Here is a 16,951-nt window from a genome sequence, read left to right on the forward strand (position 1 = left end):
AATGTATATGAAAGAATAGAATATTATAAATGCATGCATACGTACGTTTGAAGTATGTGTATTGATTATAAATAATATTGTGAATAACACTATTACATGATATGCAATGATGTGGATGTCAACTAATAAAAGAAATCTAGAATAAAAATATCTTGAATTTAAAAAAAGAAGAAGAATTTAATCGTTCAAGAATTTAGTTGTACAGTTCGTACCTGACGTAAAAAAAACAGACTGGAAATCGACAGCAGCACATCTGTGTCTGCTGGAAAATAATCACGTTATTAGTATTTCCGGTCAACCTACTACAATTCCCTCCGACTAGCGACGAAGCATCAGTTGTGGGGCTTTTTGTTGGCAAACAAAGACGTGAGGAAATGTGTTTTGCGAACATTGACGCGATGAGTTAAGTTAACGAGGAGCTGAATTAAACTCGGCTCAGTTATGAAATGTATTTCAAGTGTGATGAGAGAAAGCCTGACCTCCCCCACCCCAGATAAAGATAGAGTTGGCTTGTTGTTAGCTGCCTCGGCTAAACAAACCCCGCGCTGATCTTATTATAGCAGAAAGGGGGAGCCAGAGACTTACAGCAGACCGACAACCAACCTCTCATCCCAACAACAGTCCCCTTATTTTTTCTTCTTTGAAGTTACCCCAAGCTAAGGTAAATATGAAACCCTGTCACAATTTCTCCTAAAGCCGTCTTCGCGTTCCCTTACCACATTTCCATCTCGTTTTGTCCTCGACGGAGCGGCTCTGAGGAGACCAACGGCGCAACGGCTCGGCTAGCCGTGGCGGGAAGCGCGTGACGCGGCGACGCTCTCGTGCGTAGAGTCCGAGGCTTCTGGGGAGCTCGCGGAGGCCTCGCGACACAAACACGGGCGAATGTTTTTTGTGTGGGAGCTCAAACGGATTATACACGGATATATTATACACAGACCGAAAACGTTTCGTCGCCTGACGCACAGTGCGAGGAGAGGAGGGTGGAAAGCGAAAAGTGTTTTTATTGTTCGCGAACGGAGATCGAAAGATGTGCGTAGCCGAGCTAGCTTTCGCGAGCGTTTAGCATAGCGACGGCCATCGTTTAATAAGACTAAATGACTGAACTAGTCTCAGAAAATTGTATGTGAGATAACTAAATTTGTTAGTTAAATAAGTAGGAACGCAAGCGGCTCGGGTTTCTGTAAGAATTCACATATCGGATTAGAGCAATGCTAACTAGCGAGGCACTGCAAGCAAGCAATCTAGTAAGTCCCGAGCTAACGCTTTGCTAATAGTCGAAATCATCTCTAAGCATCTCTCGATAACCCACGAGCGGCTTATGGTAAATATTTACTATCTGTTGTTCATGACTTTGCTGTGTTAGCCATGTTTTGAGTCATTACGGCTGAATAAACGTCAGTGAAACGCTTTGAGGATGAATGGTTCCTCTCTCTGGTGATCGACTTGTCAACACTGTGTTTTTGGTCATTTTGTGTTACCCTGTTTGCACAGATGTGGTGCTTCACTCCATTGTATGACCCGCCACATCCTTTAATAGCATTTTGCATGAACGATTTAGAGAATAATACTATACATTGGGCAGGTAATTGCATTCAGAACTTAAGCCAATTGAAAGTCGCTTTCACCGTGTTTTCGGTAAGAAATATTAACGTGTTATTGCTGTTGATGTTGAAATCGTTCCTGATTGTTGAATTTTAATTTCTAACGACAAAAGGTTTGATTCTAAAATAATGCATTATGTGAATGTCGCTGCTGAGTTGTCATAAAACCTGCATGCAAGTGATTGGAATGGATTCATGAATATACATAAGTGAAGTATTGGTATTTAAAGGGCCAGTGTAACAGAAATACCCCGATTGGCATCGGTAATCTGCCCGTCAGAGCTCATCCCTGGACTGGACTGTTTACCTTCCGAATGCAGTTTCACATGCAAATGAGTCATGAATATTAATGCACCCTAAATAGCCCGGATGCGGAAATGTATGCAGGATTTTCTTTTGATGTCATAGAAGAGTTTTATTTATAATTTGAAATGCATTTAAACACAAATACGCATTGCTTAATTGTTGTCTTCTGAGCATTGATGTCGTATGTTGTTTTGAATGTGTGTAAAATGTGTTCTTGTTTGATTATGTGAGGTCTGCTTCTTTGCATGTGCTTACTATGCTTACTATCTCCCAGCTGTCATTGGTCCCCTGAGAGAGACAGGGTTGGGCTTGCATATCTTATGAGGGGTGTGTCCATGGTCCATCATCTGTCTGTCCAGAGTGGGTGTGTCCGCCAGGTTGTCTGCACTGTTGTAGATGTTATCGGTCTCGCATAATGCTCCTCTACGTGGCAGTTAGTGTACACAGAAATCAATTCACCTGTTACAGACAGTACGTCTGAGTGGATTCTGCCAGAAAGCGTAGTGTCTGTTTTGGAGCAAGTGCATGATTTATGTTGATCTATTCACAAAATTGTTGTTAAGACTCCATAACAAACAAATGAAGCATGTTAAACTACATCCCATGTCACAACCTCATTCAAACACTTTTTTCCCCTCCTAGGATTGAGTGAGATGTGAGGGATGGTCAGTGTATAAATATCTCTTTGGAACTCTGTGTGCTGTGCGTAAGACTTCTGTGCCCAGCCGTCAGTATGAATGGGGACATGCCACATGTGCCCATCACATCCCTTGCTGGGATCGCTGGTCTCACTGACTGTAAGTACACTCATCACACTACTCGTCATTCACATTTTCAGCGGCATTAGTTCTGGAAGTATTTTTTCTATTCATCTTTCCCATTGGGATTTTAAAAAGGTTTTTGTTAAAACGTTGCAAGCCGTGAACTAACCTAACATAATCACAACATTATAAACCTTGATTTGGAGCAAAAAATATTTGAAAATCGGGCAAAACAACAAAGGTTCAAGACTGTGACATAAGGGCTTTAGTGAGGGAAGGAACTACAATCGCATAAAACATTGCAAATGACAATCAAATTAAAATCAATGGAGAAATAGAAAACTTAATTTAAAGATATATATATGCAAAAACATATATATGCAAATATTTAAGTATTAAGGGAGACCGACTCGAACTGTACTGGGCAACGCTGGTAAAATGACGCTACCCTCCAGTGTTGCCAACTTCTTTCAACTGAAAGTAGCTAAAGCCCGCTTGAAAAATCGCTAAATGTCACTAGATGATGTCATATGCTAATTAGCATATTCACAGTGTCATTGCGTCATATTGCCTTTTACATTTGTTTGCCTCTCTGTGCTCACAAACTGTATTTTAAAGCAGCCAAATTGTCAATAAAACAGTTTTCACTGATATATTTTTCTGTTTCTGTTGTCAGACAACGAGATGAATATGAAATAGTGACTGAAACGCGGCCCATTAAGACTTAAACCTTAGATGTTAATCTGCACAAAAATCCCGATTCATAATCAGGATGTCGTCTAATGAAATCAAATACACGTAAGATAAAGACTATATAGTAGTAAAACACATGTGAACAGTAGCCTACTTTTTGATCAGTTCATCAGTAATATTCAGGAAATAGTAGATATTGAATTGATGTTTGAACTTATTTACATGTTTTTTTTTTGTCTTTTTATCCTAATTCCAAATGATCAGAAAAGAGGAAACCACCAATAAAATAGGAGAAAGTACTAAATTATTACTATATTACAATACTATATAGTAGTAAAACACGTGATTTACAACTTGTGTAAATTATTACAATTACAACATTTGTTTAAACGAATACTGTATAATTCGTTTGCACTGTACTGTAAATTAAAACTGAAATTTCTAGTGTCACATAGGCCAAAACATTTCAATTGGCTATTGAACTAAGTGTGCCTGTAAAAGGCTATTAGTGTTATAGTTTCATGAAAATAGTTGGTTTTCTTAACAACTTTTACTTATTAAATTTACACTTATATACATTTTTAAAAAAGTTAATCCATTGATGTGCATTAGATGATGAATTGAATAGTCACCTCTGCTATTGTAGGTTATGTTTTAGCCATCAGAAAATAATTGAGGAATTTTGAGAGGTTATGCTATTACACATACATTTCTAACATGTAAATTATTGAAGCCAAATACTTGCATTTCCCCAAGCTGTTTAGCTGTAGTACAGTATTAATAGGCTTAATCGTGCAGCATACAGTGGCCCCACTCTCTCTTTATATTACCCTTATTGTAGATGGATGCACAGAGGAAGACGAGTAAGAAGTGCAGTGTGGGAGTACTACACAACCAACACCAGGAAAGGCAGTTTTTGTCAAAGCCCTTGTTATTCTTAATTTTGACATTAATTTTAATTTTTACACCAGACATATACAGTATATCGGTTCAAAATATCGGTTATCGGTCTACTTGATCTGTAATAATAGATATCGGCATCGGCCCTGAAAAACGCATATCGGTCGACCCCTACTTAAATGTCACTAAGTTGGCAACTAGGGATGTGCCGATCCAATATTCATATCGGGTATTGGCTCCGATAGTGCCATTTTTCTCGGATCGGGTATCGGTCAGAGAGGGCCGATCCGAATCAGAGATTTTTATTTTTATTTTTTTTCCGATTGTGCGAATTATTCGGTGTTACTTCTGAAGCCATACGATAGCTTAATGTGAGCTACATATGAATATTTAAGTCCTTACATTAAAGTTCACACAAACTCTTTTCTCCGCTGTGGCTGTCAGTCATTCGTTCAGCCTTTAAACCCTGGTCGCATTCAGTTACGACAGTCAGTTTGGTAAAGCTCTCTCCAAGATCATTCTGTGTTCCCATTATACTTGATTTGTAAATACATGTCTATGATTTTGCAAAAAGGACTTTATCTTCTTGCCGCAGTTTAATGTTGTTTTGTTACTTGCTACCGGGTGTCTGTGAGAACAAAACACGGGCGTAGAAAAGACTATAAATTGTTTTTAACGTGCACAGTAACTGAAATTTAAAACCGTTAAAAGAAAGGCTCTATAACTGTTGCAAAGATATATAATACACTACGCATCAATTTCTCTTCCCTTTGTGCTTTGCAGTTTTTAACACGAATCGGTTACAATGTGCGCATCCGGTGTGCAGAATGATGCGCTTGAAGCAACACGGACGCAGGCTGTGACAACACTTTTATTTGTTCCCCACAAAATATAGTTTTTTCACTAAATGTTTGGATTTCTAAAATTATTGTGCACTGATTTTTCTAGAATAACTTTTGCTGCCGAATTATCCACTAACCTAGTTTATGATAAATTTTTGTCATAGATTATGAATATACATAGGCTTATATTTTTTCATATTTGTTTAGTTTATTTTTCTTTATAATGAAGTAGTCTGTATCTAGTAGATTGTGAAAGAATGATTATCAGTTCTACACACAGAGATATATAAATTCGACATTTATTTAAATAAGGGAAAAAAACTTCACTGGTATCGGATCGGGATCGGTATCGGCCAATACCGAACCTTAGGTATCGGAATCGGAATCGGAGGCGAAAAAGGCGGATCGGAGCATCCCTATTAGCAACACTGCTTCCCTCTCGTGACGCTATGCTCTGCTCACATGCTCTGATAATAATAGCTTTGTAGGACTATACATTATTTGAATAATTAGTCGAGAATTTTCTTTTTAGATCTGATTCTTTTGCATAGAACTGAATAAAAATAATATTGATATTTAATTTTAATATATTTTTTGTCGTATTTTATTGTTTTACTTTTAATAAAAGTGTGGTTATTTTATTGGCTTGTATTTTTTTTTAATTCAATGTCATTAAAATTGAGTTAAATTAAAGTCTTAAATTATTTTATATTATTTAATACAATTATAAATAGGCCTAATTATTAAAAGCATCTTCGGTTTTGGGCCAAGTGCATCCAGAATTTTTGTTTTCTACAATATTGTGGGAAGCAGACCATTGGGCATAATGGTCATTGTAGGTCTTAAAGGGGTCCTATTATGCTTTTTCACTTTTTAAACTTTAGTTAGTCTGTAATGTTGCTGTTTGAGCATAAAAAAGATCTGCAAAGTTGCAAAGCTCAAAGTCCAATTCAAAAGGAGATATTTTATTTAATAGAAATCACTTTTCAAAAACTACAACGAACGACTCGTTTGGACTACAACACATATTTTCCGGGATTTGTGATATCACAAATATCGACGAATGAGACGAGACCTGGTTGAGCTGCACTAGAGAAGGCACCGAGTGTTATCACTATTTCGGAGACACGCTAGATTTCCCAAGGCAGACGAACTTAGAGTGGTTACAATCATTTAACCCCGGGTTTAAATTGCGCTCAAATTGATTTGATTTTGACGCAATATTTACACTGAAGCTCACAGGCGACTATGGTAAGGGGCATGACATTTCCCTACCAGGCGCCGAGTGCTGCCAATCACAACACACACTGGCCCAGCTAACCAATCACAACACATTTCGTATTTCAGAAGGCGGGCCTTCATTTGATACAGGAACTATTCGAGCCGTTCATGCCAGACTGGGGAGAGAGGTGTTGTGATTATGTAATGTAATAATGTAAAATATGTGAAAAATAATGTGTTTTTCGAACAGCCTAGTATGAGAGCCTGTTCTAGTACACCCCCAAAACAAAATCAAGACTTTGTAAAAGAGCATAATAGGACCCCTTTAAGTAGAGCCCGACTGATATATCGTTTTGCCGGTATTATCGGCTGATATGAGCCTGAATATGCCACCGATATGAATTTTTTTTTACAGAACATATAACGCAGATAAAATGTTTGAAATGGTGTAATTACTTAGTTTCTCCAGCAGAGCGCTCCATTGTTTGCTACTGGCGACCTGGATGAAACGCTTTAAAGCTTAAGTCTATGGAAAACCATTGAAATTTTGAACGGCCATATCTCTGTAACAGTGCGGCGAATCCGCACCAAATTCGCGGGATCCTTTCAGCTTGAGGAACCCTCTCGCGAGATAGTGACACCAGTCAACACTTTTACTTCAGTAAGGAGGTCTCTTGTTCAGGCAGCAGCATTCAAGCGTTGTCTTATTTGACCGTAAGTGCCCTGCGAAGTAGGGATGCAGCGATTAACCGGTTTCACAATTAACCGCGCTTTAAAATGTCACGGTTAATTAATCGTAAAGGCTCTGCTACACCAAGTGTTTCTGTTGCACAGAACAGAACAGTTGCAACGTGCGGAAAACGAAAACAAAGTTAAACTAGCGGTGCACCAGCTTTAAATGCTGTGCTTATCAGAGACACGGAGGCTACTACACACACTAGATTAACTATGACAGGGGAACCAAACAGCGATCCTTCTAGTCGATAGTGTGGGACCATTTTGGGTACACCAAGAATGACCAGGGTGTCATTTAAATATTGCCGTAAAAACTGCTGCTAAAGGGCGAATACTCGGCTTTAAACTATTTTAATGCATGACGTGAATGCAAGACTGATGCGAAGCTACAGCTCGTTAGCTCAGTATTCTGCCCACTTTAGAGCAGACAGAAGAAATAGTGTGGTAAGATAACATTTATTTGAATTAATTATAACATTTAGCTACTTGAATTAATTATTCGATCGAGAGCGAGAGAGAAGTGTGTGTGTGTGTGTGTGTGTGTGTGTGAACCTGCGTCAGCGCGTCTCTCTACAAACATGTGAGTTTAGTTACTTAAACAGTGATTTTTACCCTCTCCTTGCTGGTGAATATGTAGCAATTCAGTATCTAAGCTATTTTATTAATAAAGGTCACGGGGCAGGGTTCACAACAAGTTTGTGTCCTCGTGAATGTTTGCATGTGTGCGCAGCGCAATCTCCGATCACACAAACTAAAATAATAGACATGATTTTCTCAGGCCACATGTAAAATCATATGAGTTATTATAAAAATTATTAAAATGAATACGTATGGATGACAGTTGATTACAATGATAGTTCAGTTTATTCCCCTCATTATTAATAGTTTCCCCTGTATGGTAAATAAAGTTAATTGTCCTACTTTAATAATACTTATTAACATTTATCTATAGTATTATGCATAAGTCAAAAACCAACAAGATTTTTTATTTTTCACCATGTTTCCAGTTTTCTGCCTCAGGTCCAAAAGAAATGTAAAGAATGTACAAACTGAAAACACTAAATACTTTTGTGATCTATTTTCATTAGTTATTTTCAAAATGGAAATACTGACATGGATGTTTACAGAGCAGAGGTCACCTTTTTAATTCCATTTGGAGAGATGGACTTTTGTTTGTCTTTATTATTATTTTGTGCTGTATTTAGGGCTGGGTATCGAGTTCGATACTTTTTAGGCACCGACCGAATTGCCTCGTAACTATCGAGTATCGAAAAACGTCTCGTCATTCGGTACCAAATTTCGATACCTAAGGGGTTAATCTCATCAACGTCAGTGAGCCGTAGATCGATCAGTGTTTGACATCCACGAGAGCGATGCGAAAACGTACGGAGCAGTCTGCTCGTGGTATTTTACTATAGCCTAATACACCGATAGGACTGCACAGTCGGTCCGCGACTGTGACACTCAGAGATGTGGCACACACATGAGTATTTAGTGTGAATGCGTCCCAGCCCCGTAGCTGTAAGGCTACATTTATACTGGTGCGCTTTTGTTTTAAAATGAAAACGATCCTTGTCATACTGACGTTTCCACTGCGTTTCAAGCCGGCTTTCCACTATCTCCGACAAATGACAGACCGAAAGTCATTAATTTCCAGTGGAGTGTAGAGCGGGAGCTGTGTAGAGTTTCAATCATATGCACATGTCCGTTCATACTAAAAGACCGAAAGCGCGTGTTATGTGACCATTCATGCACACTGTAGCATCATGCTGCATAAGACCAGGGTTTAAATTGGGCCGGGCTGTCTGGGGCTGAACCCCGGCACTTATAGACTCCAGGGCTTGACATTAACTCTTCATTAACGCCAGACAAGTAACATGATTAAAACATCAGTATCCAAAAATAACTATGTAAACACCAAAATGCAGTATTATTCTGATTTTATTACATTTAGAGTAATGGCGAATAGTGGATATCTAATGTATATAATGTATTTATTGACAGTATAAGGTTGCGCTGCTGAGGCGAGGTAAAAAGGTAAAATGGAAAGTTTTTATATTTAAAATACAGTTAGTTAGGCAACATCACACAACGTTTTCACCATTACGAGTGTTTAATAATAGTTCTATAAACAGTTCAATAAGCAAATACAATAATATTAGGTCAGTTATATTTTAGGCAGAAACGGCGCATCTCACAGCAACCAGCCGATTCATTGCTGATTGATTCCGTGTTTTGAATGAATCAGTTGAGTCAAAGTTTCATTAGCCCATGCATAAACATCTGATGAATCTGCCGTTTGAACGAATCGTTTGAATGAACGACTCAATGACTCACTCATTAAACGCTCACTACTGGCACCTACTGGCGTATTAATTTAGTTGAAAAGTATCATTTCCACCATAATTTCTTGTTTGTATGTTAAAAAATATTTAAAATAATCTCATAATAATTATTTAATGCTGTTGTATTTTTCAGTGTCAATTGAATTTATAGATCAATTGTAAGAATTTGAAATGAAAGTATTAATGAGATTAGTGGGAATAGAATAAATCATTTGCACAAAAAAACAAAACACACACATATGTATATATATATATATATATACATATGTCCTCATTAGTGAGACGGCAGAGGGTAATATCACCGGAAGCGTCACGAGCATTTCAGTACAAGTACTACACAAAACCGGGCGGGCCGCCCCCCTAAAATAATGGCAGGGGAAACACTGCATGTCTTTGTCACGTCATTAAGTGTTTGATCACTACATTTGATCATTGCAAAAAATGTGTTTATGTATATACAGTATATTGTTTATGTATATACTGTATTCTATATATAGTACCAGTCAAATGTTTGGACCCTCGAATGGGAAAGTGTCCAAACTTTTGACTGGTACTGTACTATAATATACACAAAGAATATCGGCCGATATATCGACATCAGCCTTTTTTTTACTCCCTAATATCGGTATCAGTATCGGCCCCGAAAAACCCATAGCGCTAGGCTTATGAATGGTTTCCTTTGAAAAATGTTTATAATAAAGATTTTATGCTTTTTTTTTTTTTATTAGGCATTATAAAACCATTTATCATATACTGTAGTACTGAACTGACGTGTTGTCACAGGTATGCGTGTATCTTCTATTTAAAATGGGTAATTGATCCTATCAGAATTTAAAGTTTAAATGATCTATTTTGTAATTAAGCAATGCGCTATGAGAGACTTGAATGCTTTGTTTTTATAAAGCTCTTACATCATTATAAAATTATTATATATATTTTTTCCATTATTTACACTACCATTCAAAAGTTTGGGGTCGGTCAGATATAAGTCACTTCTGCATCCCAAGGATGCATTTATTTAATCAAAATACAGCAAAAATAATAATAATATGAAATGTTACTATTTAAAACAACTTTTTAAATTTGAATATATTTTAAAATGCAATTTATTCCTGTGATGCAAATCTGAATTTTCACCATCATCGTCATACTCCAGTGTCACATGATCCTTTAGAAATCATTCTAATATGCTGACTTGCTGCTAAGAAACATTCCTTATTATTATTATCGATGTTTAAAATAATAGTGCTGCCTATATATATACATATATATATATATATATTGAAGCATTTTAAACCATCACTTGATCAATTAAAGCATCCTTGCTGAATTAAAGTATTCACTTCATCCAGAAGCAATAAAACTAGCATATCCCAAACTTTTGAGCGGTAGTTTTTTATAGACAATATGTGGTGTGGTATGACACATTTTCTTTTCAACATTATTTTATTAAATAAATTAATTTGTTCAAGGATATTCTTTTGGTTATTGTCCAGTAATGATACAGTACATTTTAAAATCACTGATTTCCAGCATTAATGACTGCATTGTATATTTTATGTTATAACATATTTTACTCATACTGCAAAATAAAACAGTGCACAATAATCAATAATTGTCATACTAAAAAGGTTATGTTCTTTAAGTCATTATATTTCTTTAGCTTTAAATAGATATGATAGGTTGATTTTGTCTAATGATTAAATGTTACTTTGGTGCTGTTTAATGCAGTGTAATTGTTTTTATAGTTTCATTGTTTTCCTGTTATAATCAATTTTTGAAACAGTTGTGCTGCTTAATAGTTTTATGCAAACCATGATGCTTTTTTTTCAGGATTCTTTGAATAGAAAGTTCAAAAGAATGGCAGTTATTTGAAATAAAGATCTTTTGCTGCAGCATCCGGATTATCTTCAGGTTTAGCTGATAAGAAGTTACTTTCTTGGACTCTGATTCATGTACACTATGAAGAGGGGATTTTAGATTGCCTGCGTCAGAACATCACTAGCTACAATTTAGGTGGCTGTTAGATTTCCACCCTGGGTGTTTTTATTATTAAGAAAGCTTTGCCACACTCTGTTTGTGTATACAGTATTGAACCAGCTGCCCCTGCCCTCCCCTTTACCGGGCACCACCACTAAGAGCCTGCTGTACAGCGGGCGTGTAGCTGAGGAAGTGGGCCACCTGATGGGCTGCAGGGATGAAACTCTGGTCTCTCAGCTCGCCAATGCCCTCAGCCAGGTCTCCATGGAGCACATGTGAGTTTCTGCTTACGTTTGCCCTTTACATGCACCACTCCTCTGTATGCCTGCTCTGTCCAAATCTAACTCTCTGCACATGCAGGTCTATCTGCCCCATAAAATTAAAATTTTATTTTTTTCAAATTCCATGTTTTCTGTTTTCATTTTTCTGAGTTCTGTTTTGATGGTTTAATTAAATTGTAATAACCAAAAAATATGTCTAATTAATTGAACTCATAAATCTTGAATTACTTAATAAAACAAATTCTGATGAAAATAGGGCCCAATGAAATGTTTTATCTTTTCAGAAATTGTGTTTTATGATTTAATAAAAATGTATTATCAAAAACGGTGCAAATCAAATGAATGCATAAATCTTTTGAAGTGTAATCAAATGAAATGTGATCAATTCCTTTAAATTTTTAACAAACAATTAAAAGTGCTGCACAAAATAGGTTTACATTTTAAGTGAAATTTTTTTTTATATTCCTTAAAAATGTTTTAATAAACTATTATTGTTGTTGCTACTTTGAAAAGTATATTCTGCATGTACAGTAGTTATATACTTGTCACAATTTCTTCAAGTTAAACCAAACGTTTATTTTTATGGGTTGTAGTGGAGACCTTTGAGATTCTGTGTGTTTTATCAAACTAAATGGTGAAATGCTGATGTCCTCAAATGAGACGACAAATGCTTAAAACACCACAAGCATCAAGAATGTGTAATAGACAAAACTGTGCCACTCATTCACGCATGCAGACTTCATATCTAAATAGACTTTTGCAGTTTAATATCCACAGACTCTAGTCCATAGCACGGTTTGATTAAGTGCACAGCCAAATTATCTGAAAGTCTGGTGTTATAAAGTAAATGTAATTTTTATGACTGGATTCTGTGATTCTGACAGTATTTTCTGCATTCTGGAAATCATAGGGCCCTATGTACTCTTTCAGTGGTCTGTGAGTGTGTAAATTCTGATATGTTTTTTCACAGAGAGCTGAAGGACAACCTTGGCAGTGATGAGTTGGAGGGAGATGTACCAGTTCTGCTGCAGCTTTTGCTGTCTAGGAACCCCAACATCTTCAGGAATAAGACCGCGCCCAGCATTCCCCAGTATGCGGACCAGGCGGGTAAGAGTCAATCCGAGCTTGTAGGGAAACTAATACTACTACAAGCTTAACAGATTGCACTTGCAACAATGCTTAGTTTTGGGTTGCTAGTTTGCTGTCAGGTAACTTTCACCCAAGCAATTAAATATAATGAAATATGTGAATCTGTCTACTAGGGTTGTGACGGTGAGGAAATTTTCCCACCGGTTAATCGACGTGTGACAACACCGGTAATACCGGTATCACGGTGGGGGTGGGGGGTGTTAGTTCGTTTGAGTTTCCCTCTTTTTTCTTCGCTTTCAAATGGCTTGTAAAAGTGCAGTGCGCATTTTACTTTCACTGTCTAATGAGCGGCAATTCGGCGTTGATTCAATTCAAGCAACAACAACGTCAAACTCAGAACTTTTATTAACAAAACGAATAAAAATACACCATATATGTCTAATAAAATAACAAATTACTTGGGCTACACAAAGTTTAAATGGGTATATAAAACTGAAAATCAGCAAACACTGTGGAACCAAATAAATAAGAAACGAATGTTTAAAAAAACTTCCAGTCAATAGGCTTTTCTAAATCTAAAATATTGCCAAACAGGCTCCTTTGCATTTCCTTTCTAAACAATCTTCTGCCATCGTCTTGTCTTTCTCACCTCACTCTTGTCAGTCAGCTCGACTCCCTCTCCTCACGTGATAAATAAAATCTGACTCCTGCTCCATGGTGCACTGTCGTTCGCACACGGTTCGACACGCTGCATTGAGCGTTTAAATTTTAATAGTGTCTGTCCTCTAACTGAAATAGGCTAAATGATTTTTGTTACTATAAAAAAATCGAAACGACGGTGGGGGGCGGTGCCGCGGTAGGCAAATGACGTAACCGGTGTGTAGCAGGAAGCCTACTGTCTACAGAATGTTTAGTTATCTTTGCAGCTTGTGTCCTTCTGATAAGACAGACTTTGCCTCCCTTTTCTTTCCCAGAACATGTTAATTTTTCCACCAGAACTACAGAAAGAGGCATTGTTTTTTTTTTTGACCTTCAGTTATTCAAAGAAAATAACATTTATGAAACGACGGAAGAAAGAAACAAAACTAAATTATTTCTCCGTAATCTGTGGTATGGAGAAATAAATCTTTTGATTTTGTTTCAAGTTATGTATGTCAAAAAAAGGAGTTTTGTTAATATGAAAAGCATGTAAATGGAGATATTTTCCACATCTAATACAGATGCCACTGCACCATTCTTCAGCAAAAGCCTCTTTACAAAGTCTGCATTACATTGACAGCATCACAAAACAATACAAGCTGATTTGTGCCAGAACATGTGTAGTGTGAATTTAGAGTATCATTGTATAGCACATCAAATTTGTCATTAAAAAAATATTTATAGCCCCATTAGTGCTTAAAAGTACATAGAAAACTTTTGGACAACATACATTACTTTAACATGTGGTGATGGAATTGGCACATACAAATGCATGAAAGAATTTAAAAAAAAAGGAATATATTAAATATAACAATTCTTTATATAATATAATTTATTATATAAATATCTAATATCTATTTAATAAATATTTATTGTTTTAAGTTTTGCGACTTCATTGCATTGACCTTTTGACTGAATTATTTAATTCTTTGCTATTTTCCTACATAGCAGCAAAGATGAAGTAATGGTTTTACCTGGCTCATTGGAACCTTGACTGTGTTTTTAGCTTTTTAAAATGGTCTTATAGTTGCTTTTCTGCCTGTGTTGTTTCTCATCCAGACTATTTTTCACATTCTTATCACAGGTATAAGTCAGCAGTCAATGGCACCGCCGTATAAAATCACGCATGGCTCCATGCAGGGAAGTCCAGCTTCTGCCAATTACCAGGCCTCTATGTCCCACAGCCCCTCTGGGTGAGCCTGCCTTCTAATTCAGTTTTTTATGTGGAGTAACTTATGCTTCTATTTGTGTCACGTATAGTTTGTTTTCGTTGTATGAAGCTAACCAACAACTGCTGTTATTTACAATTAAAGCCATCATCCAGCTTGTTTCATTATAATGTGTGTGATTTAATGTGCATTTGAATTGGTGTTAACCATTAATACTGTGCTAAGGAGAAAGCAAATATAAAAGTCATGATTAATCAAAAACCTGAGATTTTGTTATTGCGTAGTGTGAATATCAAATCGTAAAGGCTGAATTAAATGTGCTGCATGTTTCCGAGTGAAGCGAGTGTTTTTTACACGGAGGCAGCTCATGATCTGGTGTTTTCAGTACACAGTAAATACTACTCTACACATGTGCTCTGAGTTTGGGTTTTGCGCCAGCCATCTTCCCGGACATGCAATGAGGACCACTTATAAACCAGCTGTTGTCAACAAAAGAGAAACTTTGAGGGCCCTCTGTGGTTTTCAGATAAAATAAAGCTTGATTGTTTAAAGTTTGAATAAAAAAAAATTACAATAGTAATATTTCTTGTTTTAATTTTTATTAAGTGTTTATCATTTGCATTTCGATTTTTTTACAAAATGGAATTTTAATTCTCAATCGTAATTTTTATAAGAAAATCGTACAGCTCTACGTTAACATCAAACAGTTTTATAATTCTATATTTTTGGCTACACTTTCATTTTCTTGTGATGAAGAATATTTTCTTTTAAGAAATAATTTGGTGACTGAAACATATGCTGATAAATATCCCCTTTGTGTGACATTTTATATGAGGGCTAAACAAACTGATTAACTATACATTATCGTTGACATTTTTGAAAAAAGTATTTTATTCTCATGAAGGCTGCTTTTATTTGATATAAAACACAGTGCAATTTAAAATAACTGTTTTCTATTTGAATATATTTAAAAAAAAAATGGTTTATTCCTAAAATAAAATGTTTCAAATAAATAGCTTGATGTTTATTTTTTTTAATGAATCAGTGTTGGCAAGTAGATTTAGTAAAAACTCTGTTGACCATGTCCCCTCCTTATGATAGGCGTTTTGTGCCGGGACAGTCTGGTTCTGGTGGACGGTTTTTGCCTCAGCAGAGCAGCCCAGTGCCCAGCCCTTATGCCCCTCAGAGCCCTGCTACCAGCTACAGACAGTATCCACACCCTCCAGCCTACAGTCAACACCAGCACCTACAGCAAGGTCTGCACAAAGATGCAAGCATAGGCAGATCTGTACAGAAGCTCTTTCATTGATCGAGACCTTTCTCAGTTCTCTGGCTCATTTGGACTTCATTCTGTTTTTCCCAGGTTCAGTAGCAAGCCCGATGATTCCAGGAGGCATGAGAAATGTTCACGAGAATAAGGTATTTAAAAGGCTGTTCTGCATTAATAGTCAAGCAACATATCGCCAGTTTTTCTGTTTGGCTGATGTGTTAGAAGCGGGACTTTTATTTTGACAGCGCTGATAACGCCAGCGCCTGTGTGCATGGAGCTCCCATTCTGTTAAACAAAGAAAGTAAATGGTATACAAAAACAAAGCATTTAATTTTGTTATTAGTAATAGGCAAATGCTACAATACTTTCTCGTCTACCATCAGCGTTCAACAAGTATGCATTTCTATAATTTAATTAAAGTCATGTTTACTGTGTGCTGTATGTGAAATTAGCACTACCTTGTCTTTATTTGACTAAAATGTAATTCCCAGTGCGCATAGACTTACAAGATTGTATTCTAAGTGCACTGTGGTTACAATGTTTACTTCCTGTTTATTCAAATTTGTAACGAATTCATTGTAAAAATACTGTTAGAATCAAGAATTTGCCATCTAAATTAATCTGTTTATTTTGCAGATTTTTTAAAATAGTTAAAATTATTTTGAATATTTCATATTCATTTTCAAATTATTTTTAATTTAGTAAATCCTTAGTAATTTAGTTTAGTAATTTAGTAAATATTATGTAAAATAAATATAAATTTAGCAGTTGTTATATAGGTATTTTTACTGTAATATATGCTTTATATCACCAATTTGCAAAACGATTAGATTTCCTGTGCGCTCAGACTTACCAGATTGTACTGAGTGCACTTTTGGTTATAATTTTGTTATTCTATAATAAGATTACAGAATCACAAAGCAGCCATCTAAATGAATCGGTTTAATTTACAATTTTGTTTTCAAATTCAGAATATTTTTTCATATTCATTTTCAAATTATTAGTAAATGTAATATTATTTGTAAAAAATTTTACTATACATTTTACTGTATTTGAAAT

General features: G+C 36.1%; 1 protein-coding gene across 1 annotated transcript in view; it reads left to right on the forward strand.

Moving 5' to 3' along the window:
* Nucleotides 1–309: 309 nt before the first annotated feature.
* The window catches only part of LOC107571026 (nipped-B-like protein A), a 50,919-nt gene continuing 34,277 nt past the window's right edge, over nucleotides 310–16,951 (forward strand). The window contains exons 1-7 of the mRNA XM_016257311.1: nucleotides 310–661; nucleotides 2,550–2,704; nucleotides 11,494–11,659; nucleotides 12,636–12,772; nucleotides 14,538–14,646; nucleotides 15,724–15,878; nucleotides 15,986–16,041. Of these exons, the coding sequence (XP_016112797.1) occupies nucleotides 2,641–2,704; nucleotides 11,494–11,659; nucleotides 12,636–12,772; nucleotides 14,538–14,646; nucleotides 15,724–15,878; nucleotides 15,986–16,041 (687 nt within the window). The 5' untranslated portion in view covers nucleotides 310–661; nucleotides 2,550–2,640. The remainder of the gene's footprint in view (nucleotides 662–2,549; nucleotides 2,705–11,493; nucleotides 11,660–12,635; nucleotides 12,773–14,537; nucleotides 14,647–15,723; nucleotides 15,879–15,985; nucleotides 16,042–16,951) is intronic.

Source organism: Sinocyclocheilus grahami, unplaced genomic scaffold (assembly GCF_001515645.1).
Source record: "Sinocyclocheilus grahami isolate Dianchi unplaced genomic scaffold, SAMN03320097.WGS_v1.1 scaffold1540.1, whole genome shotgun sequence".
Taxonomy (NCBI): Eukaryota; Metazoa; Chordata; class Actinopteri; order Cypriniformes; family Cyprinidae; genus Sinocyclocheilus; species Sinocyclocheilus grahami.